General features: G+C 20.9%; 4 protein-coding genes across 8 annotated transcripts; 1 reads left to right on the top strand and 3 right to left on the bottom strand.

The window, feature by feature from the left end:
• Positions 1-1,648: 1,648 nt before the first annotated feature.
• On the bottom strand, positions 1,649-9,260 carry LOC725938 (histone deacetylase 6). Of its 5 annotated transcripts, none has more exons than XM_026443070.1 (19): positions 9,144-9,260; positions 8,208-8,384; positions 7,715-8,137; positions 7,534-7,631; positions 6,895-7,068; positions 6,611-6,803; positions 6,427-6,486; positions 5,611-5,700; positions 5,410-5,516; positions 5,197-5,340; positions 5,017-5,123; positions 4,729-4,898; positions 4,283-4,623; positions 4,015-4,210; positions 3,801-3,930; positions 3,187-3,735; positions 2,355-2,521; positions 1,966-2,253; positions 1,649-1,893 (listed from the first exon to the last, which is right to left on the bottom strand). In XM_026443070.1, exons 2-19 carry the CDS (start codon positions 8,373-8,375, stop codon positions 1,816-1,818), a joined length of 3,483 nt encoding a protein of 1,160 aa, XP_026298855.1. In that variant the 5' UTR covers positions 8,376-8,384; positions 9,144-9,260; the 3' UTR covers positions 1,649-1,815. The 5 variants fall into 5 exon arrangements, with proteins under 5 accessions (XP_026298855.1, XP_026298853.1, XP_026298851.1 ...); XM_026443068.1 differs by having other exon boundaries at positions 8,877-9,238; XM_026443066.1 differs by having other exon boundaries at positions 9,158-9,184.
• Positions 8,722-13,001, top strand: LOC412784 (mitochondrial intermediate peptidase). The gene is made up of 11 exons (XM_396237.6): positions 8,722-8,887; positions 9,581-9,732; positions 9,823-10,085; positions 10,168-10,354; positions 10,470-10,549; positions 10,622-10,810; positions 10,906-11,047; positions 11,175-11,513; positions 11,850-12,071; positions 12,140-12,370; positions 12,485-13,001. Exons 1-11 carry the CDS (start codon positions 8,851-8,853, stop codon positions 12,776-12,778), a joined length of 2,136 nt encoding a protein of 711 aa, XP_396237.5. The 5' UTR covers positions 8,722-8,850; the 3' UTR covers positions 12,779-13,001.
• Positions 13,002-14,963: 1,962 nt separating this feature from the next.
• Positions 14,964-19,435, bottom strand: LOC409279 (cullin-4A). Its single transcript, XM_392800.7, has 11 exons — positions 18,926-19,435; positions 17,879-18,242; positions 17,602-17,790; positions 17,337-17,483; positions 17,073-17,259; positions 16,808-17,000; positions 16,438-16,739; positions 16,078-16,308; positions 15,712-15,990; positions 15,485-15,637; positions 14,964-15,404 (listed from the first exon to the last, which is right to left on the bottom strand). Exons 1-11 carry the CDS (start codon positions 19,227-19,229, stop codon positions 15,309-15,311), a joined length of 2,445 nt encoding a protein of 814 aa, XP_392800.3. The 5' UTR covers positions 19,230-19,435; the 3' UTR covers positions 14,964-15,308.
• A 1,107-nt stretch (positions 19,436-20,542) lies between these two features.
• On the bottom strand, positions 20,543-21,906 carry LOC551523 (adenylate kinase). The gene is made up of 4 exons (XM_623918.6): positions 21,594-21,906; positions 21,268-21,504; positions 20,921-21,088; positions 20,543-20,824 (listed from the first exon to the last, which is right to left on the bottom strand). Exons 1-4 carry the CDS (start codon positions 21,708-21,710, stop codon positions 20,588-20,590), a joined length of 759 nt encoding a protein of 252 aa, XP_623921.1. The 5' UTR covers positions 21,711-21,906; the 3' UTR covers positions 20,543-20,587.
• Between the last annotated feature and the right edge of the window lie 1,439 nt (positions 21,907-23,345).

Raw genomic sequence — 23,345 nt, 5'->3', positions numbered from 1 at the left:
TTTTCCATAAATATTCAAATTTTTAACACATTATTTGAACTTGTTCGAGCTAACTAATAGCACATACCTAATTAACCTACTTCATAAATTATAATTGGTTAATGTTTTCTATTAATAATTCGTTAACAAAGCCGAAAAAAAGCTTTTTGTAAAGGAAATTGTTATTTGAAATTATTTTAGAAATTTTCAATTAATTAATATTCTTACATTTTTAGAATCCACTATATATATCTATTAAACAAATTAGGACTATAAATAATTATGGATTATATAAATATATATATACATACATAAACATATGTGAAGATTTCTTAAAAAATAATTTTAGTGAAGTTTTTCCTTTAAAAAAATTTTATTCCTTACAAAAATTTTCATTAACATATAATTAATGAATAAAACATATAAAGAAAGAAAAAAATGATGGAAGGATAGAAATATGATAAGAAATTGATTTTCAGCATATCTATATTAAAAATATCTTTATAAGACAAAATAAAATAGAATAAAAATCAGTATTCTGATATTTTTAAACATAAGAAATCTTATAAGAAATATATTATTTTTTATGTTTAAGAAATGGTCTTCAATTTTATGCTATTTTAATTTGAATTTTAGACTAATTTTTAATTATTTTAAAATTATTCTATTTTGAGAAAATATTTTTAATATCAGAATTTTGATGATCAATTTTTATTTCATTTCTACTTTTCTTCCATTATTTTTTGTCCTGTTTTTATATTTTTTTTGCGATATTTTAAATAAGTTTTGAATTTTTATCTTATCTTTATTTTTTTCACTATTTCTTCTCTTCACTTGCTCTTAATATGTATTTGATCATAAAACATTGATTATCTATTGAATATGCTTTTATTACTATTATTACTTTTCTTTTAAAACTATAATATGTCTAATTCTTTAATTTACAATTATGTATACTTCATCATATTACTTAAATAAATATATTGTAAATAATTTATCATATTTAAAAAAATCAAATATTATTTTAGAAAACAATTAATTCAAGAATATAGAAAATATGTAATTTTATTTAAAAAAAAAATATGATATATTAATTTTTATGAAATTAATTTATAAATTAATATTGTAATTGATTAAAACTGAGCATTGATTTTAAAATAAATTATAAATAAAAATCTAATAAAATAAAAAATAAATTATAAATAATATGCAAATAATATCATTATAATATTTTTTTTTATTCTTAAAAATATTTTATTAAAATAATTTACAAAATAAAAATTTCTAATCTTCATTTAATAAAAGCAATTTTTTATAATGAAAGATATATATATGTATATAACTATGGAACAATCAATTACCCATTTATATAATATAATTTATATATATATATATATATATATATATATATAAACGTTTTATATATGTAATACTTCATATATACCTACAAAATTTTCTAATAATAAAATATTTTTTAATTTTAATATATAATATAAACATTCCTATTTCTTATTTTATATAAAATTAAATTTTAAAAAAAATTTAATTTCTACTCCAACTATTACTAATATTTTAATATTTTTTTAAATTGAATTGATAATATTAAGAAAACTAAAATGATTAAAAAGTTCTAATATCTTTAAGGCATAAAGTAAAAAAATGCATTAAATGTTAGATCTATTCTGTATCTTGTCTGTAATAAAAGCTATAAAATTATAATACATAAATTATATTAACAATTTATCTAAACATAATACAGAAATAAAAGCATATACTTTATAGATTTACAGATATTATAAAATACATAGTTGCAATTTTTTTAAATATATTTTTATTTCAATCATCATTATATGTCCATGGCAATTCCTCATTAAATTTGCTTTGATGTGCAGCATTACGAGCAGCAAATAATCGCTACAAATATTATTAAACACATTAAAAAAGTTATATTAAAATAAACATTTATAACAAATATTTAAAACTTACTGGATTATCAATGTATGCTTCACATTTATAACACCAAACTGATAAATCACTAAAACTTAGTGCCAATGGATGTTCCATTTTTTCAGCATGTAATACACCATGTTGATTAATATTACGTGCACAATGAATAATATAACACTGTAGACAGATCCAATTTTCAGCAGTACTTTCACATTCTACACAAGGTAAATGTACATCAATTCCCAAAGCTGGTACATCTCTAATACTATCTAAATGTGGACATTCTTTTAAAGGTATTACTGCAAACATGTCTCCAGCTACTAGTGCCTATAGAATTTTATAAAAAATTCCAAATAATGAAAATTAATTTAATAATATATTTAATTAATATATAATATATAATATTAAAAATTTTAAATATTAATTACTTGTAAATTTTCTGAAAAATAATCATATAAATTTTTATTGCCACTTGTTTGTGTAATTATTCTTTCATTCTGTTTACCACTACTACCAGCAGCAAAACTGGTAAAATTTTCATTAGAATGTCCTTCTTTTTGATCTTGATTCATACATGTCTTTGTATATTTAGAAACTATAAAAATAATTCTTTATATGAGAAACTGTTTTATAGATATACAAAAAATTAATAAAAGAATTTAAAAGCTTAAAAACTTATAATAAATCATAAGAAGCAAAAATATCCAATCAATATAAATCATTTTCGATATAAAATCATTTTTTATCATTATAAACATTTAATATCATCTGAAGAATTGATTCAGAAATACATTTGCTTAACATAAGATTATTATTTATATTAATAAAGATTTATATTAAAGATGTTTTATAAGTGCAAATATAAATTTTCAATGTATTTAATATTATATAATATAAAAAACAATTATTTTTTAGTCTTTAATATCTGCTTATTATGAAAATGACAAATATATTTTGTGTATATCTTGCCAATACTTTTTACTTCATTTAAATATGAATAATCTTTATTAATAATTTTATGTTTATAATTTTGAACTAATATATTATTGAATAAATCTTTTTATTTATAACAAAGAATTTTAATTACAATATCCAATATTAAATGACAAAAATCGATTTTGCTCGAAAAAATTAATCTCAGAATTTACATAATTGAATATTTTTTTGCTTTTTTTAAATATTATAAGCCCTTAAAGTTTTAGTTAGTTTAGATCTTTTTTTTAACACTTTGTATATACATATATTTCTAATTTATCATACCTTCGTTATAGAAAGTATTATCATTAAGTTGAATATTTTGTAACTCGTAATATGAATCAATCGCTTCATCTAATTTATCACTAAGATCTTTTTCATCTACGTTTTTAATTTTGTTTATGAATTTCCAGGTTGCAATTTTTTTATTTTGCATTTTTTCTGTCTCAATTTCTTCCAATGCTATCTTAGATTCAGAATATTTTAAAAGTTCTTCGTTGTTTATAATTTGTTCATTTGTTTTTTTATATGACACTTTAGGTTTAGAAAGTATTTTTTCTTTTGGTAATGATAAATTAAATATTAAATTTGGCCAATATTGTTTTTGCGTTTTTAAAACATTATGGATAGTGTGAACAGCACTCGCACATGGAATTTGTCCACTTTCTAATATTGGTAAAGGATCACCAAGCAATGATTTCGTACAAATAGCCATTGCATGTGCAATTGAATTAGTATTGTAACCTCCTTCAAGACTAAGAATAACACGACCATTAGCTAAAGAAGATAGCCAATGTGTCAAGTGTCCATATAATTCTGGTGTTACAAAACAACCTTAAAAATAAGGAAAATATTAATATAAAATTTCACAATTATAAAGAATATTTATAAAATAGTACCTCCTAAAGGATCACCAATACAGGCATCAAAACCAGCAGAAACTAAAATCAATTCTGGATTAAACTGATAAGCAATTGGCATTATTATTTGCTGAAACGCTGCTATATATTCTGCATCACCCATTCCTTTCTATAATTTAAATAATACAAATAATTATAATAATTCTACTTTGTTAGTATTAACTTATTTCGCAGAATATTTTCTAAGATTAACCTTATTCCATGGTATATTAACAGTGAAACCTTCTCCTGATTCAGAACCAACATAAGAATAATTTGCTCGTTTAGAGTTTGGAAAAAAACTACCATTATCATAACGATGAATAGATATATATAAAACTTTAGAGTCTTCTTCAAAAATAGATTGAGTTCCATTACCATAATGTACATCCCAATCTACTATCAATACTCTGAAAATTATATTATTGTTTATATCGAGATAGTCAATATAGTCAATATATAAAATAAATCAATTACCATACCTTTTTACATGATGAAATTCTATGGCATATTTAGCTGCTATAGCTACATTGTTAAAAATACAAAAACCACATGCTGCATCCTCTGTAGCATGATGCCCTGGAGGTCTAATGATAGCAATACCAGATTGACTTTCTCCATTCAAAACATTATCAACTACTTGTAGTAATGATCCAGTTGATATACAAGCACTTGACCATGTTTCAGGATGCAAATAAACTGAATTGTATGTTTCTGCCTGCTTCTTTAGCTCTTTTGATTTTAAATTTTTTGTATTTTTTATTTTATCAATATATTCTTTTGTATGAACTAATAATAACTCTTCTTTTGTTGCACTTCGTCCCTTCAAAATAATCGATAAATAAAAATTAATATTTCAAATAAAAATGTTAATGTTAGCATTCATTTTAGTGCAAAAATTATCTTTTTTAAAAATAAATTTACATACCTGTTGCACAAAACTTCGATCAAGTAGATTATATTCTTGAAATTTTTTATAAATAATATTAATACGATGTGGTTTTTCTGGATGATTAGCATCAGATATATCATAATGTTTTAGCATTCTATCATCATAAACAATACATACTTTATTAGGTGCTTTAGACAAATTAGTAACTAAAAAAAAGTTTACATTTATAAACTTAATTATTATATATATTAAATACATTTATAAACTTTACATTTTATACATATATATAATTAATTGCTAAATTATTAAATTAGAGATACTTACATTGTATTAACGTACTCAGTTGTTTTTCTATTATTTCAATAATTTCTTGAGTTTGAACTGGATAACAATTTTGAGTTTCATATACTTTTGGCCTAACATCAGTTTCTCTGAAGTAAATAAATATTTATATAATTAAAAATAATAATAATAAATTTTATTAAAAATAATTTAATTTCTTACTTGAATATAATTACAGGTAAATATTGATTAGTATTTTCTTCTTTATTATTTGGTGTACTATTAATACTATATGTATCTTGATATTGATAACATTTCCAATATGGTTTATGTGTATAAATTGTATTCAAAATTGTATCACGTATACTAAAATTATATTATATAAATATATATAATCATGATTAACGATTATACATGTTTGTATTTTTAGTTTACCTTATTGAAGGTAATGTAAGAGTTTCTAACATAGGACATGGATCACTTAACAAAGTACGCAATGTTAATGCTGCACTTTCACTTAATGATTTTAAACAATAACCACCCTGCAATGAAAAATATAATGAAAACAATATATTTGAAAAATTATAAATATAATTATAAATAAAATTCATAATGAAATAAAAATATATTTTGTACCTCTAATATAACAGCAACTTTTCCAGAAGCCAAACATAATAATGATGATAGTAAATGAGCATAACATGCTGGTGTTATCAACATTTCACCCTAAATATTAATAAAACAAAAATATTAAAATTCTTCATAAATATATATTTTATTAATATACAATGTCTCATAAGTCAAAGGGAGAGAATTTTTTATTTTTTATTTTTTATTTACTTTAAGAAAATCAAATTTGAAAATTTCTTAAGTGAATAAAATCAATTGAGTGAATCAAAGTTAACAAACTTAAATAAATCAAAGTATATTACTTTATATTAATTTTACAAATGAATTTAGTTAATTTCTAAAGTTATTGATAAAAATTTATTCTATATGTTATACACGTTTAATTTTTCATTCTTGAAAAATAGAGATTGAATATAATATACACAGTTAAAAAGTAACCAAATATTAATACTAAACGAATTTTTAATTTTTATTTCCTTTAAAACTAATTTTTTTTTCATTTTTATATTTTTATATCTTTTGTTCATTTTTATATTTATAATGATTTTTCCCTAATTATCTAATTGAAAATTAATTAAATGACAAATTCTCAAATTCGAAAATAAAAATAAAAAAAATATATATATTTTTTTTATTTATTTATTTTTGCATATAAAATTATTCTCTATTCTCTCATATCATTTGTTTTGAAATATGTTTTGAGATATATATTTCAATTTTTTCATTTTCAATCATAAATTAAATTCAGACAATGACAAAATTTGAATTAAACTAAGATAAAAACAAATTATAAAAAAAAATAAATAATATTTATTATTTTACCTCTGGACAACCCAAAGCTGCATCATAACCAGCTGATACTATTATAAGATCTGGTTGAAACTGAAATAATTAAAAATGATTTTTTTTTAGAAATCATTTTCAGAATTTATATTAATATTTTTTATAATTACATTATTTAAATTATATTACTTAAAATAAATTATAATAATGTAATAATTTTTACCTCATAGGCCATTGGCAATAAAACTTGTTGAAATATAGCTAAATAATCAGCATTAGTCATACCAATTTTATTAAGTGGCACATTAAAATTATATCCCTCTCCTAAGTCATCTCCAACAAAATGAAAATTAGATTCTCTAAGATTTGGCCAAAATTCACCATTTTCGTAACGATGAATAGAGAAATAAATTACTCTATATATAAAATTTATAATTTATTATTAATTAAATTTATACTATTATAATATTTATAAATAATAGAATTTTTACAAAAATATTTACATACTGTGGATTATCATAAAACATTTGTTGAGTAGCTTGCCCATGATGTACATCCCAATCAACAATTAAAATTTTACTAGCTAAATTATTACATAAAACTTTTTCAGCAGCTATTGCAACATTATTGAAAAAACAATATCCACAATATTCTGATTTCATTGCATGATGTCCTGGTGGTCTAGAATATATTATAGAAAATGGAAAAAGTTAAAGAACATTAAAACATAACAAAAGAATATTAATATTTTTTTCCTGGATTCTAGAAAAAATTGAAAAATTTTACCAGCATATTAAATCATTGTAAATAAAAAAATATATATACATTATGGATCTTAATTCATTTATTATTTAAAAAAACTAAATTTTTTTATAATATTGTAGAAAATTTTTATAATATATATTTATAATTTTTTTTTATATACAATAATCAAAGATAATTATCCAAAAATATTTAAAATACTAATATAAAATATTTAACATACAAAATTTTATTTTTTAAATGAATCAAAAAACTTAAAGAAGCATAATATATAATATATATCTTTAATTTAAAATTATTTACCAAATATACTTAAAAAATTTTTTAGTTTTTTTTTAAAGTATATTTTATATATATATATATATATATATATATATATATTACCTTATAATAGCCATTCCATTTTGGATTTCTCCTTTGCAAATGCTTTCTACTAAATTTATTGTTGAACCCACGGCTAATAGAGACAATCGATAAGTAGACTAAAGCAATTTTAAATAATTTAAATATAAATATTTAAAATGAATATATTATTTTACTTTATAATTAATGATTATTTACATACAGGATGTATATAAATGGCATCATATTTTGATGATAATAATTCTAAATTATTTATATCTGTACATCCATCAGTACTCTTTAAAATATCTATTTGTTCTTGACTATGTTTTATAAGTATTTCATTCTCTGAAGCTAATCTTGGTGTTATCAACTTGCATCTACTTATTAAGCCCAATTCTTCACATCTCTGTAAAACTCTTATCAATCTAGCAGGACATTCTGGATAATTTGAATCCCAAAGACATTTATGTTCAGCCATAGAATGATCAAATACAATACCAGTTTCCATTCTTTTTATATTATATGCATCAATAGCTTTTTGATATATATCATATATAAAAACATTATTAGATTTTTTTTCTTGTAATATACGTTGTTGAGCTGCTTCACGTTTAGCTGCTATTAAAGCAGCTGATGGACGAACCTAATCAAATGAAAAAAATAAAAAATTTACAATTATCATTAAATTATTTTTTTATGATTTTTATATTTACATTGAATACTTTTGTGGACTTTTTGACACTTTTTTTATCTGTTGTAGACATAGTATTTTTAATATTCTTAATATTATTTGTTTTCTTTGAATTTTCTATAGTCTTTATTAATTCAATCTCACTGTCTGCTAATTGTTTAACAGCAGTGAATAAATCTTTACATATCATAGAATTAGACTGCAAGAAAACAAAAACGAGATTAATTTTATAGATAAGATAAATATAAATGAAAAATAAAAAAATAGATTTCAACAAATAAATCTGAATTTGATAATATATATATATATATATATATATATATATATATATATATATATATATATGATATTGTAATTTAATTTAAAAATAAAATAATTTATATAAAAAAAAATCAAATATTATGAAAGATTATTATACATAAAAATAACAATAATAAATATAAAAAAATAACATAATTGAAAAAATTACACATTCAATAAAATCAAAAGTAAAAATATGTCTAATTATATAAATTAAAAAAATTATTACGGAATAAATTAAGTGATGTTAAATAATATATGAACAATATAAGACATATCCTTGTATAGTACACAAGCATATACTTGTACCCCTTCTACTTGACATATAGAAATCTATTATATTCGTTTTGTTCAAACAACTGCATATGATTGAAAAAATTAATTTCCTCACCATTTATATTCGTAAGTAACCTCAAAATTTATAATAGAAAATTGAATTATCTAATAAATTATTTCAATAAACAAATCATGCTCAAATGAAAAATTGCTCAACTTTTGTCAATCAAAAGAAATTTATTTTATAAATTGAATATTTTTTTTATTAAAACACATCTGTTCTATTTTTTTTTCATTTTCACTTTCAATTTTATTTTCACACAATTCTAATGAAAATTTATATTTTTACTTGTAACACCATTTTTAAGTTATAACTACAGACTTAGTTAAAATCACCAGTAATGCCATCATCCAGTCAAAAATAGAATCACGTATTCTAAAATTGTTACTTTGTATTAAGTACACTATATAAATCATTATACATATTTATAACCTCTAGCATATCATTTTCTAATAAATATAAGTATAATAACAAACTTATTTTATTTTTAAAAATATTTCATTTCATAAAAAATAAATATTATAATCAAATGACTATATAACTATATATGAAAATAAAGATTAAATAATTTGTTAATAATTTATTTTGTTTTTATATACGAATTATTTTATTGCTTAAAAAAATTTTATTTAATTACATTTTATCATTATAATTTAAATTAATATTCAAATGTTGTTTGCATAAAAATTCTTTAAATTGTGTTTTGACTTATAATATTTTGAATGAATATAATAATTTTTATTCTTGAAAACTTTTAGTATATTATAAAAAAATGATCCAAATGTTAAAAAAACAATTTCCAAGAAATTGTAAAAGACATAGAAATGTAAATACATGGTCATCTCTTGCAACAGCATTCAATTCTATTAATAAAGAAAAATATGGATTTGATTTTTTAAGAAAAGAAACTGTGAGTAATATATATTTTTTAAAATATTCATAATTATTTGTATAAAATATATTAATAACATTATTTTTAAAATTTTAATATTTTTTATAGGGATTATTTGGAATATCTGAATTAAAAACATCAGAAGGATTTAATATTTTAAGAGATCAAGCAATATCTCAAACAGATGCACTTATAGCAGAAGCTATGAGTCAAAATAGAAAACGAAAAATGGTAGAAATTTTTGATGATATGTCTGATACATTATGTAAAGTTGCAGATTTAGCAGAATTTATTAGAATTGCACATCCACAAAAACAGTTTGTTACAGCTGCAGAGAAGACTTGTCTCTCTGTTAGTGGTATTGTAGAGAAGTAATTACTTTTAAAAATTAATAAATATTTATAATTTTTTTAAAATTAAAAAAATATAAAAATTATTTACAAAATTTTTTAGATTAAATACTCATCGTGAACTATATAATGCATTGAAACATATAATATATAACGAAGATATTCAGAAAACATCTATAGTAGATAAACATGTAGCAACATTATTCTTATCTGATTTTGAATTATGTGCTATTCATTTACCAGAATCTATAAGAGAAAAAGTTGTGCAATTGAATTATTATATATTACAAGTACATAAATTAGTATATTTTATTTATTTATATAAATATTTATACTATATAAATATATATATATATATATATATTTAGAATATATATTTATTATATAATTATATTTTTCAAATAGGTAGGTCAGAAATTTATGACAGGTGCTAGTAATACAAGAGCAGTAGATTCTAGTATTGTTCCACCTAATATAAGACAGTAGTAAGTTTCGTAAGTAAATAATTTTTTCATTTAAAATATAAGATTTAAAATATTTTTTAAAAAATATTTTAGTTTCACAGAAAAGGATAATAAAATATATGTTCAAGGACTTTATGTAGATTCTCCTAATTGTTTACTTAGAGAAACAGCATATCGCATATTTTTATATCCTGATGAAGAACAAGAATATCTCCTACAAGAACTTTTAAATTCTAGATATACTTTAGCTAAACTATGTGGATTTTCATCTTATGCTCATCGGTAGATTTCATAAATATTTATTGATAAAACTAAAATTAACTAAAATTAGTATGTATTACTTATATATTTATGTATTAAAAATAAACAATTTATAGAGCTGTTAAAGGAAGTACTATGGAAACACCTGAAGTAATATATGAATTTCTTAATATCTTAAATGATAATTTAAAGTCTAAAACAAAGCAAGATTTTAATGAAATGCAAAAAATGAAAAATATTGAATCACCCATAAAGCAGGTTTGCCAAATTTGTTAAATATTATTTATAATTTATAATATTATTTATTATTTATAATATTTTTATTTAAAAAAAATGTCATTAAATTAATAAATAATTTACATTATTTTTTATTTTTTATATTTAGAAAATAATGCCATGGGATACGGCTTATTTTACAGCAAAAGCAAAAAGAAATTGGTTAAATATATCTATTACTGAATTTGCACCATATTTTTCTCTTGGTGCTTGTATGGATGGAATTAATATATTAATACAAGCATTATATGGTATCCGATTGGAATATGTACCAGTTTTATCTGGTGAAGTTTGGGCAAATAATGTACATAAAATTGTTGTAATAGATGAAAATGAAGCAGTTTTGGGTTACATATATTGTGATTTTTTTGAAAGAGAAGGAAAACCTAATCAAGATTGTCATTTTACTATTAGAGGTGGAAGGCAATTATCTGATGGATCTTATCAAGTATAATTTAAATCAAGAAAAAATATTTATATAAAATATATATATGTAAGGTATTCATTATAATAATCACATAATTTTTTAGACGATAATCGATATTAAATATTTTAATCGATATAATAAATATTTTAAATAAGATAAGATTAGTTAGTATTTTGGTAAGATAACTTTAATTTTTTAGTAAATATATTTTAGTAACTTTTATAATTGCTAACTGAATGATTAATTTTTATTTGAATCGCTTTTTATTAATTTAATGGAATGATGAATACCTTGTATATATATATTTTAATTTAATAATATTTTTCATTATTATCATTATTCAAATGTTTATTTTAGAATCCTATAGTAGTATTAATGTTATCATTACCAGTTCCAACATGGTCTAAGCCATGTCTACTTAGTCCTTCTTCTGTAGAAAATTTATTCCATGAAATGGGTCATGCATTACATTCTATGCTAGGTAGAACAAAATATCAGCATGTAACAGGAACTAGATGCAGTACAGATTTTGCAGAAGTTCCAAGTGTTTTAATGGAATATTTTGCAAGTGATCCAAGAGTAAGTTATTAAAAATTATAATCAACTTTTTAAATAAATTTTATAATTTATATATATTATATAATTAGGTTGTATCCACATTTGCTAGACATTTTCAAACTTTTGAACAAATACCAATAACATTATTAGATAAATTATATGCTTCAAAAAATATATTTTGTGCTTCTGAATTACAAAATCAGATATATTATAGCATGTTAGATCAAGTTTATCACAATGGACAATTAGAAAAGTCATCAACTGAAATTTTGAAAGAAATACAAGGAAAATACTATGAACTTCCTTATATTGAAAATACAGTATGTAATTTTTTTTTTTTTTAGTTTTAATAATTTATCATAAATAATAATAATAATAATAATTATTATTATTATTATTATATAATTATTATAAATAAAAAATTATATTTTTAGGCATGGCAATTAAGATTTTCTCATTTAGTTGGATATGGTGCAAAATATTATTCTTATTTAGTATCTCGAGCAATTGCTTCATGGATATGGCAAACATATTTTCAAGCAGATCCTTTTAATCGAACGGCAGGCAATCGATATTGGAAAGAATGTTTAGCACATGGAGGTGGAAAACTTCCTTCTAAATTAGTATCTGATTTTTTAAATAAACAGGCTAATGCTAGTAACCTTGCAAAATCTTTGCTTTACGAAATTGATATAAAAACCAAACACGTAGAAAAATTAAGAGGATAAGAAAACCGCTAAAAAAGATTATATATTTAGAAAAATGTCTTTTTAAAGATATGAAATATTTATAAAATTTTCTTGTATATAATTTTTTTAACAAAATATTCATGATGATTTATAGTTTAAAATAAATATTGTACAAATACATTATTATTTCAATCGTAATTGTAAAAACATAAATAATTTTATATAATTTAATATTTTATCTTGTAAATAAAATGTAAATATCATGCATAAAACATAATTTGAGTTTTTTCTTTTATTTTATTACAAGTATGGAATCTTATTCTATTTACAATCTTGTTAAATCTACGAACGATTACACAAAAATAAGTTTTTGAATGTAATACAAAGGAAACGCAGTATAAGGTAATTTATGAAATTTAATTTATATAATTTAAATCATTTATAATTTTCTTGCATTATATTATTTCTAAAAGAAATCAAATAAAATAACAAAATTCTGAAATAACATGAAAATATTATCTTTTTGAATCTATTTTAAAATGATTTCTTTATATTTACCATGTACTGCGTTTGGGAGATAGTTTTAATATATATTAAAACTTTTCATAGGATTTGCATTAAAATTATCTAATGATTCATCAACATTTTTTTTTTATGTTTATACAAAATTTCATTAATAAGCTATTTCATAATTACACATAAAATGACTGAACAAGCCACTGGATGATTCAAATTTTATTGATTGTATTATTAATAATATATTTATTTATATATATATTTTCTTTTTTCAATAACAATCGATTTCTACGTTATGAAATTGTTTTTTTTTTTTTTTTTGAAAATGTTTTCTTATGTAGTTTATGGAATATAATTAGATATTTGTATTCACAAAAAAGCACTGGACCTTCTTTTTACAATAATTTTTTGTCTTCATCTTTAGATTATAGTAGATAAGATAATAAGAAATTCTGTATTCGATTTAGCATATAGTTACAGTAATTTTATTTATATTTTATCTTGCTAGAAATTTTATTTTGCACAGCATTTACATGAATAATAAATTATTTCTTTAACACTTATTTGTGAAATAACCTTGTAATACAGAGTTACTAAAAAAAAAAAGAATAATAATTTTACATAATAAAAAATAAAGAAATTGTTATTAAAAGTATAATTTTAAAACTTCCTGAAATATTAATAAATCATAGTTGGTGAAAATTCTGTAAAACATAATATTTTTGCAATCTACAAATTGAAAAAATTTATTCTAAACAAAATTATTAAAATTTTTATTTTATATTATGATCTGTATAAAGTAAATTGATAATTAGTTAAGAATAATTTATATCACATTGATTCTTAATTTGTATATAAAGATAGAAGATTCATATATTTTTATAAACTTGTACTTTATCAAGCTATAATTCACTCAAAAGATATGCAAAAAGTAAGTATCAAGTAAATATGATATTATTTGTATTTATATTTAAATAGTTATTATAATTTATCATATGTAGTGAAAATTGTAAAGCTAATGGCAGAGTACTTATTTTATAATAATATGAAACACTTTTATTATTTGTTGTTTTTATCTTCATAAAAAAGATACATTTGTTAGTAGAGAAAAATACATTAAAAAATATTAATTTTAATAATATGCAGGTTATAAATAAAACATGCATTATTTGAAAGATGTTTCATATTATTATTAAATTTATTATAAATTTACATATGTATTGCTTTACTATTTTTTTTTTTTTTTGACAAAAATGGACATTATTTATACAAATTGTATGTTTTCCTATTGGATTTATAAACTCTGTATTATAAGGTAATATACAAAAATTTGTTATAGAAATTCATAATATTATGTTTTTAATAAGATTTCTTCAAATATTTTTTTGTTCATTTTTTTCAATATGAACATACCGTAGTTTTTCTTTTTCGGTATTCCTAAAATTCTGTAATGAAATACTTTTTCATGTAATGAACATATTCAATACATGAATTATTATTTTATAATGTATTTTCTATTTATTTAAAATTATTTCAATGACCAGTTCAATATCCATAATACACTATCTTTTCTATTTATTATTATTATAAATAACGCATTCCTATTCACTTTCGGTCATTGCATTTTTTTTAATTCTTAGAATATTCTATGTTATCTTCTTAGATCTGTATGCTGTGAAAAACTGTTCTGCATAAAAAACTGTTGATATATTTCTTTAAATGCTGTATTAGATATTTTGCACATGGTCCTTTTTTAGCGAAATTCATAAACAGAAGAATAATAACAGTAAAGCACTATCTTAAAGATGACCTCAATTGTCCAGTATTTATTACGCACTATAAAAACCGAATTTATAGAGTCCACTCTATTTTTTTTATCAACTGATCACATAATGCAACATTATGTTGACATTCAATCAGTTATAAGTTTTTCATTTTTTTCTTGTTCAACATGTCACATTCACAATGAGCAAACACCAAAATAAAATTGGTTTTTTTTGCTAAAAAACACAGTGACCACCCAGTCTAAAATGACTTTGGTATTTGGTTCAGGTTATGCAACATAATTGTACTCATTTGCATTATCTTTATCTCGTTCCATGTAATCCCTATCTATGAGAGATTCAATTCTCTTTTTCAAATCTGCAGGCTGAAAATTTTTTTTTATAATTATATAATTCAATATATTTAAAATTTTCATAATATATATTATTTTATAAATTGCAATACCTTTACAGGAAACTTAAGTTGATTGTATAATTCACTAATCAACAAATTGTGCGAAAGTGTTTTTCTCATTTTCATAATTCTAACAATAGCTGCATCTATCTGATATTGTCTATCCTGATATACTCTTTCTTCTGTAGCTTTTTGTTCCTCATTCTGAACAAAAAATAAATAATACATTTTTTAATTATGTATTATGTAAAAGAAAATAATTATTTAAAAGATCATACCGTTTCTTTCATTTGAATTTGATTTATCTTAATTCTGAATAATTTATTTGTAAAGTCTGCATTAAAAACAAATCTATCGTTATCTGCAACATCCCTTCCTCTTGGATTTTTTTGTAACACTCTGGCTTTTCCACAAGCTAAAGATTGTAAAGTTCTTCTAAGTTCACCATCTTCTATATTTGTTGCTGCTTTTATATCTTCCAAGGACAAATTGTCAGCATCATTAAACAAAATTAACACCAATGCTTGAAATAATGAAACTTGAAGTTCTTTGTTGCCCTATTTTGACATTTAAGTGAAATGTTTCTATGGAATATATAATTAACTATTTAATACAAATTTAATACATTAATATATTAATAATACCTGATTAAACCAAGCTTTTAATACACAATGTCCTAAAGTAGGTTGCCATTGCAATTTTCTACCACTATGTTTTCCTAAATAAAATTTATTAAATACATCTTGATATTGAACCATTTCTGGTGGTAATGTTACTTCCATTACAGGATATGTTGGCCAATAACCCATTGTAAGTATCGAAACAGTCAAATCCAAATTACTAGCAGACAATTCACTTTGCAAATTTCCTGCATACTAATTTAAAATATAAAAAAAGTTTTACAATTGTATAATTAAATAAATAATATATAAAAAATAATTTATAAATATATTAAATTAAAAATAAACTAAAAATAAATAATTAAATATAAGTTTTATTATTACCTGTTTAAAAGCAATATTAATATCTTTACTAAGTTCCATATCTTTAAACATTCCTTCCAATTTACTAGTAAAACCTCCTCCACATTCTTGTTTTAATTTGGATAACATGGATTTTTCAGCATCAACAGAAGCTGATTTACCAACTAATAAACGTTTAGCTAAATCTTTTTTATAAAATGCTTCAAATACATCTTTTCCATGTATAAATCTAAACAGTACCATGATTTTATCTAATAATCTTTCTAATTCTTCTTCTGTCGCTTCTTTATTACCCGCTCTAAGTTTGCAGTCAACAAATTTCGCTATAATTAAAAAAAATAAATTAATTAATATGGATAATATTATTATTCAAATAAAAATATAATATTACCTATTAATTCAGCAGGTTTATTCGCACGTTGATTAATAAAAGCTTCAAAAGCTTCTTTTAAACTGTTTGCAAATTTCTCATTTTTATGAAAACATGTGTTAACTATATTGTCCATTTTATCTTTGAAATCTAAGAGTTCTTGAACCATAGTTTTATCTTTTTCAGGATCTATAACTATAGTTTTACCTTTTTTCTATGAACAAAAATAAAATGTATCTATTACATATAATTAAAATTGTAAATATTTAAATAATTTATAAAATACCTTAATATAAGAATTAAAGTTTAGACAAAGTTCTACAAGGCCATTTTTTACTCGACTATATAAATTATAAAGTAAAGATAAATCATTAATTCTATTTTCATCCAGTAAACCACTTAATCCTTTTTGTAAAATGCTGGTAATATGTTCAGACAATAATTGTTTTTCTACCGTATGTATTAAGGACCATCTATAATATTAAATTAACATTAATTAATAATAATATTATAGTTCCAAATATTAATATGATGTAAAATAAATATTTACTTTGTAGATGCATCCAAATAATGTAACAAACGTTCATTTTCTTCTTGAAGTCGTTTGTCCACATGTGCTAAGTACTCAGGAACATCATGTTCATTCATCAGTCGTTGACCTTCAGCAGCATATAGTCTTTCAGTAGCAACCAAAAATCTATAAAAATAAAAATTTAATAAAAAAAATATAACATATTTTAATCTATATATATATATATATATATATATATATATATATATACACACATATATATAAAATATATAAAAAATCATACTTAGTTTCAAAGGCATCTTGGTAGATTTGTAGATCTGATAACATTCTTAATAATGATTTAAGAAGTGTTCTATCCACTGTATCACCTTGACGTTCTTTTTCTATGAGCATAAGTAATCCTTCTACTGTACGTGTTTGAACTAAGTTATTCAAAACAATATACACTCTAAACAAATGTAAACCCATATCCCTAAAATAATACAAATACTGAGCAAAAAAATATAAAAAAATTTGTTTTTAATAATTTTTAATAATGTTTTTAAATTTTTTAAACATACCAAATAGATAAAATACTTGGATTTTGTAATACATATGTTCTATCCAAATATAGAAAAATACTTCTAATCATAATCATTTGTCTGCAATGTGATTGCCAACATTCATTCATTTTTTTTAAGAATATATGCCTATCCATTGATTCTGCTAAAAATTGTTCTATATTTGCTTGCACATGTGCTTCTGTTAACCTTGTTAGCTTTGTATATAATGTGGATGCCATTTTATGATTACACATATTTTCAACTGCTTGATAAAGCTCTTCTAATGAATAACGAATACTCTTGCTAGTTTGTATTGCTATTACAGCTTCTTGTAATTTTTCCCATGTCTGTTCTTGATAATTTTCTGGTAATTTTGGTTTATCTATATAAAATTTTTAATATAATATTTGTATTTATTTTTTATATAATTTTCATTTTTAATAATATATTATAATAAATATAATAAATATTATTATATAAATACAATATATATAATTAATTTTTACTTATTAGTATATTTTTTATAATCAATATGTATTAATAATACATATATAAGGTATAATATCTTTTGTCCTTTTTTTTTTAAATAATTTATTTTAAAATAAAATAAAAAAATAATAAATTGAAAAATATAAATTGAATCATAAATACTTTTTGAAATTTCTATTATTATTAAAATAGCTTATTCGTATTTATTCTTTATTTTTATTTAATAAAATTAAAAATATAAATACACGAACTAATATATTTAATGAATTATACAATTAATATGAAATTTTTAATAAATATATAAAGAACAAGTAATGCGTCTTAAAGACGTTTATTCATTTCATTCTTTTATGATGTCAAGTTAGGTTATGTTAGCTTACTTTTATTAATCGCATTTAGAATTAATTTAACCTTCGTTAAATAATGAAGCAAAAGAGTATCACAAAAATTACAAAATTATGTTAAAAAAGATGTCGTAATCCACGAAGGCACATTGCCAATCATAAATTACACCAAAAATCTTCATGAACAGTAGCAGCTGATTTTGAGGTTAAGTAGTCCCATGGTCTTGCTTACTTTTAAAATTTTTGATGACGAGTTTTCTAGCTGTACCAGGTTTTGCGCTTGCCAAACTTGGTGAAATCTTGTTAACGCCGTTTGGATTCCCAACAGTTAAAGCTGAGAAATTGGCTCTCTTTTGGGTATCAGTCGTGGCTGCAGCCGTATCCGTCATGTTTTCAATCTCGTTGATCTCCGTGACCGCAACGGCGGACAGCTTGCTGCGTTTTGCAGCACCAAAGTTTAACACCGCTGCGTGATCAGCAGCCGTCCTCTTCACCTGTGCTGTGGCTAGAACCTGAGTTCCCCCGAGCCTAGACATATGCGTGCATCACTCGGCCACCGGCCCTCAGCACACGGAAAACACAGTTTTCCACTGAGAAATTGAAAAAATTCTCCTTCTCTGGTTCTACCCCTTTATCCCTCCAATCGACAAGCGGAAAAACTTATTTATCTCAAACTCTGCTTCTCACAAAACTCACGAACAATTGGCAATCTATGCACATGCGCGATACATTACGCGGCGCTCTCCGCGCGCTTACCGCGCATTTTTAATCATTATAATTTCATTTGTATTTTTTACAAAAAAACAAGATAAAATATTTTAGAATATTAGAAATTTTATTCTATATTTCGATATACATACAGAAATATTGTGTACTAGTATATATTTAAATTATGGAAAATAGATTTTAGTATATATTGTATTTTATTTTATAGCCATCTTGGAAAATTATCTAAGAATGCACAAACATTTTAATGTATCTAATACATTAGTAATAATATCCTAAAACATATATTATCTTCTATTCATACATTTCTTTCTTTAGCTTTAAAATGCAAAATTAAAATTTATAAAACCATATGTGCGTATAAAATATTATATATATGTATATATACATATATATATATATATATATATATATATGTGTACATATATATATATGTATATGTATATAATATATATATATATGTATTAAAATCTTACATAAAAAATAATATTGAAATAAATTTCTTTTAAAATTTTATCATTTATATTTACATTTTATATAAATATCCTAATTATTGGATTTTTTATTTCATACTAAAAATTGCCAAATATAAACTAAAATTAAAAAAAAAAAATATAAGAAATGACATATTTTATACAAAAGATATAAAAATCTTAAGAAATATATGTTTCAAAATAAACATAATAACACAAGTAACAAAAGAGTAGAAAAAAATGAAAAAATATTCTATAACAGAATTTTAAAAAACAAATAATGCCTTTTATTATATAAAAATAAATGTCATTCGATTATGCAGTCAAATAATAAATCATATGTCAAAATATTAAATTAAACTTGTTCTATTATTAAAATGTGTGCATTTGACTTATTAGCTTGTGACAGTGTTTTGAATATATAAGTTGTTGGCAATTAAAGTAATATTAAAGTTATATTAATTTTTTCCTTTTTTAACATTTTGTCTTAAATATATTCTATAGATATACAAAAAATATATATTCTATTGATTAAAAATAGCATAAATTGTCTTTATATTCAAAATTATATAATTAAAGTGTGCTAAATTTTACTGAAAGTTATTTTGATTCTAAAACTATTTCCCATTAACTACATATTGCCCTTTTACTTACAAGAAAAAAATGAGGTGTAACATTTTTTTTCATTCAACATCTTAAAAGAACCGACTAAAGAAACCTTTTTTTTCCTGTTGTTTAGTTGCTTTTAGGAAAATGCAATCAATATCTTTAAAAACATCTTTACTAGATCGAGCTGCATTAACGTAATAGTGAATCCCTTGTAAAGCATAATAATCAATCAAAGGTTCAGTTTCTGTATGATATGTGCATAATCGTTTCTTCAATGCTTCTACATTATCATCAGATCTTCTAATTAATGGTTCTCCAGTAATCTATTAACAAAAAAATTATTTGCAGCTCAACATAATTTTTAATTTCATTTGCAAATTGTAATTACAAATTTAATAAAAATAATTATTATTACTTACATCATCTTTCATATATTCTTTAGGAGGAGCAAATTCTTCATGGTATGATCTACCACTTGTAGGATGAATTAAACGACCTGTGATTCTTTTTATTAACAAATTATCATCAATTCCAAACTCTATCACAGCATCTAATTTAGTTTGTCTCTTTTTTAACATTTGATCAAGCTATTTAAATAAAAAAAAAAAAATAATTTATATTATAGTTTTAATTAAAAAATTAAATATTTTTTGCTTTATTTTTCATATTTTAATGCCATTTCATATATAATAGTCTTTATAAGAAATTAAATAAAAAAAAAATTAATAGTTATTCATGATATTAACTTTGAATTAAACTTTCTTACTTTTTCAGCTTGCGGAACACTTCTAGGAAAACCATCCAACAAAAAACCACGTTTACATTCAGGTTTGTTTAAATTATGATCAATCATATTAACTACAAGATCATCACTGACTAATTTACCCTCATCAATTATTTTTTTAATTTCTGCTCCAAGAGCAGATCCAGAATTAATTTCTGCTCTAAGCATATCGCCTGTAGATAGATGACATACACAATAACGTTCTTTCAATAATGGTGCCTAAAATATAATAAAATATTTAATTAAATAATTTGGATCGATATTTTAAAAATATTAGATTTAAATTTTATAAATTAAATAAATTTCACCTGTGTACCCTTACCACTACCAGGTGGTCCTAATAAAACTGCATTAATTCCATTTTTCGGTATATCTTTTGGAAATTCTAAAATTTCTTTTGATATTGTTTCTACACGCGGAGCCATTTTTTATCAATCACAATTAATAAAATTTAAAAAGAATAAAATTTACAAAATCGATTATATAAAGTTCACTATCAAGAGTACATAACACTATTATAAATAGTGTAACGAATAAATATCAATTTCCTCTCAATCTTCCAAAAGAATACAACGAAATGGTTCGTTGTATATCATGTATATACAGTTACCTCATCTATCGTTCTCTAGTTAAATTAATATCGATTTAAATCGAATTGAATCGATTATGATTATTATGATATAGAATTAAATTGTAATTTTAGATGTTATAAAATTAACTAATCATTAATAGATTAAGATATAAAATTTTTTAAATTAATTTTTATTAATTAATTTAAAAAATATAAATTAATATTTTATATATATAATCATATTTATATTTTTGTTTTTTTTTTAGATTATTGCAATTTACATATATATTTATCTAGTTATTTATATCATGAAATGATAATAAATAAAATTATATTAAAACAGATTTCAATAATATTTTTTTAATACATATATATTTTTATATCATACAAAATATATTAAACAAAATACAATATTAATTATATAAGTATTATAAGTTTTAACATATTCATTAAAAATTAATAACTTTTTCTAATTTAAATAAAAATATTATCATATCATCATAATATTAATATTAATCTAATTAATTTATTTTAATATTTGAACAAAAGTTTATTAAATTATTTTTTATTAAAATTTTTTCAATTTTTAATTATATTTTATATAAAAAAAATTTTAATATTTCTGTTATTTTTATGTATGTATGAAAATAAATTAAATATTAAATTTATTTAAAATTTATTTAAAAACAAAGAAATTCATTAAAGCGTTATAACTTAACTATCGATAGTTTATACGCAAATCAATAATTTAATTACAATTATTTTTTTTAACTCAATTCAGATTTCAAAGTTTTAAATAGGCTAATATTTCTAATATTACATCATAGTATACATTTATATAGAGAAAAAGATAAATGTGAAAAATATTCTTTTTTTATAAAATTTTTCTGCTTATATTTCTAAACAGAAATGTATTAACATTATTTTATTTGTTTTAAAAATTACTATTATTATTATTATAATATCTGTAATATATTTGTAATGGAATTATTTCATTATTGGGCATATAATTATTGTCTATGTGTCAATATAATATATATCTACAAAAAATTCTGAAATATTATTTTTATATTAAAGTACATATTTCAAAATAAAAATTCAATAAAAATAATAATGAAAACTGTAAAAAATAAACATTTAAATTGCATTGTTTAAAATTTTGAAAATAAATAACATTAATCATTATATTAAATAATATTAATTAATCAAATTTAAAGTAATATTTTTTTAAAAATATTTAATATATTCTTTCAATTTTATTATCATTTACTAATGTTATATAATGTAATATATTTGTATGTAATATATTTCAATATACAAAATATCTCATAATATTAATATTAATAGAAATGCAAAATAAACAAATTGAATATTGATTATCAAATAAAATATATTTATTCTATAAAATTTTATAACTAGTTAATATTAGAACGGTGTATAATGATAAATAGATAAAAATATACAATAAATTAAATCATTATTATTGTAA

The sequence above is a fragment of the Apis mellifera genome, linkage group LG9, assembly GCF_003254395.2.
Source record: "Apis mellifera strain DH4 linkage group LG9, Amel_HAv3.1, whole genome shotgun sequence".
Lineage (NCBI taxonomy): Eukaryota > Metazoa > Arthropoda > Insecta > Hymenoptera > Apidae > Apis > Apis mellifera.
This window is presented reverse-complemented; position numbering and strand designations above follow the sequence as displayed.

Excerpts from the sequence above, each read along its gene's own strand:
- LOC412784 (XM_396237.6), top strand. The coding sequence starts at position 8,851 with ATGATTGAAAAAATTAATTTCCTCACCATTTATATTC. Across the intron at positions 9,733-9,822 it reads ATTTTTTAAGAAAAGAAACT|GGATTATTTGGAATATCTGA; the intron begins GTGAGTAATATA and ends TATTTTTTATAG. Across the intron at positions 11,514-11,849 it reads TATCTGATGGATCTTATCAA|AATCCTATAGTAGTATTAAT; the intron begins GTATAATTTAAA and ends TGTTTATTTTAG.
- LOC725938 (XM_026443066.1), bottom strand. Across the intron at positions 6,804-6,894 it reads ATGTTTTATGATAATCCACA|AGTAATTTATTTCTCTATTC; the intron begins GTATGTAAATAT and ends TTTTATATATAG. Across the intron at positions 3,931-4,014 it reads TTAATATACCATGGAATAAG|AAAGGAATGGGTGATGCAGA; the intron begins GTTAATCTTAGA and ends TTTAAATTATAG.
- LOC409279 (XM_392800.7), bottom strand. The coding sequence starts at position 19,229 with ATGTCTAGGCTCGGGGGAACTCAGGTTCTAGCCACAGCACAGGTGAAG. Across the intron at positions 18,243-18,925 it reads CGTCATCAAAAATTTTAAAA|ATAAACCAAAATTACCAGAA; the intron begins GTAAGCAAGACC and ends AATTTTATATAG. Across the intron at positions 16,740-16,807 it reads TAAACCTGCTGAATTAATAG|CGAAATTTGTTGACTGCAAA; the intron begins GTAATATTATAT and ends TTTTAATTATAG.
- LOC551523 (XM_623918.6), bottom strand. The coding sequence starts at position 21,710 with ATGGCTCCGCGTGTAGAAACAATATCAAAAGAAATTTTAGAATTTCCA. Across the intron at positions 21,505-21,593 it reads GTAGTGGTAAGGGTACACAG|GCACCATTATTGAAAGAACG; the intron begins GTGAAATTTATT and ends ATTATATTTTAG. Across the intron at positions 21,089-21,267 it reads GTGTTCCGCAAGCTGAAAAA|CTTGATCAAATGTTAAAAAA; the intron begins GTAAGAAAGTTT and ends TTATTTAAATAG.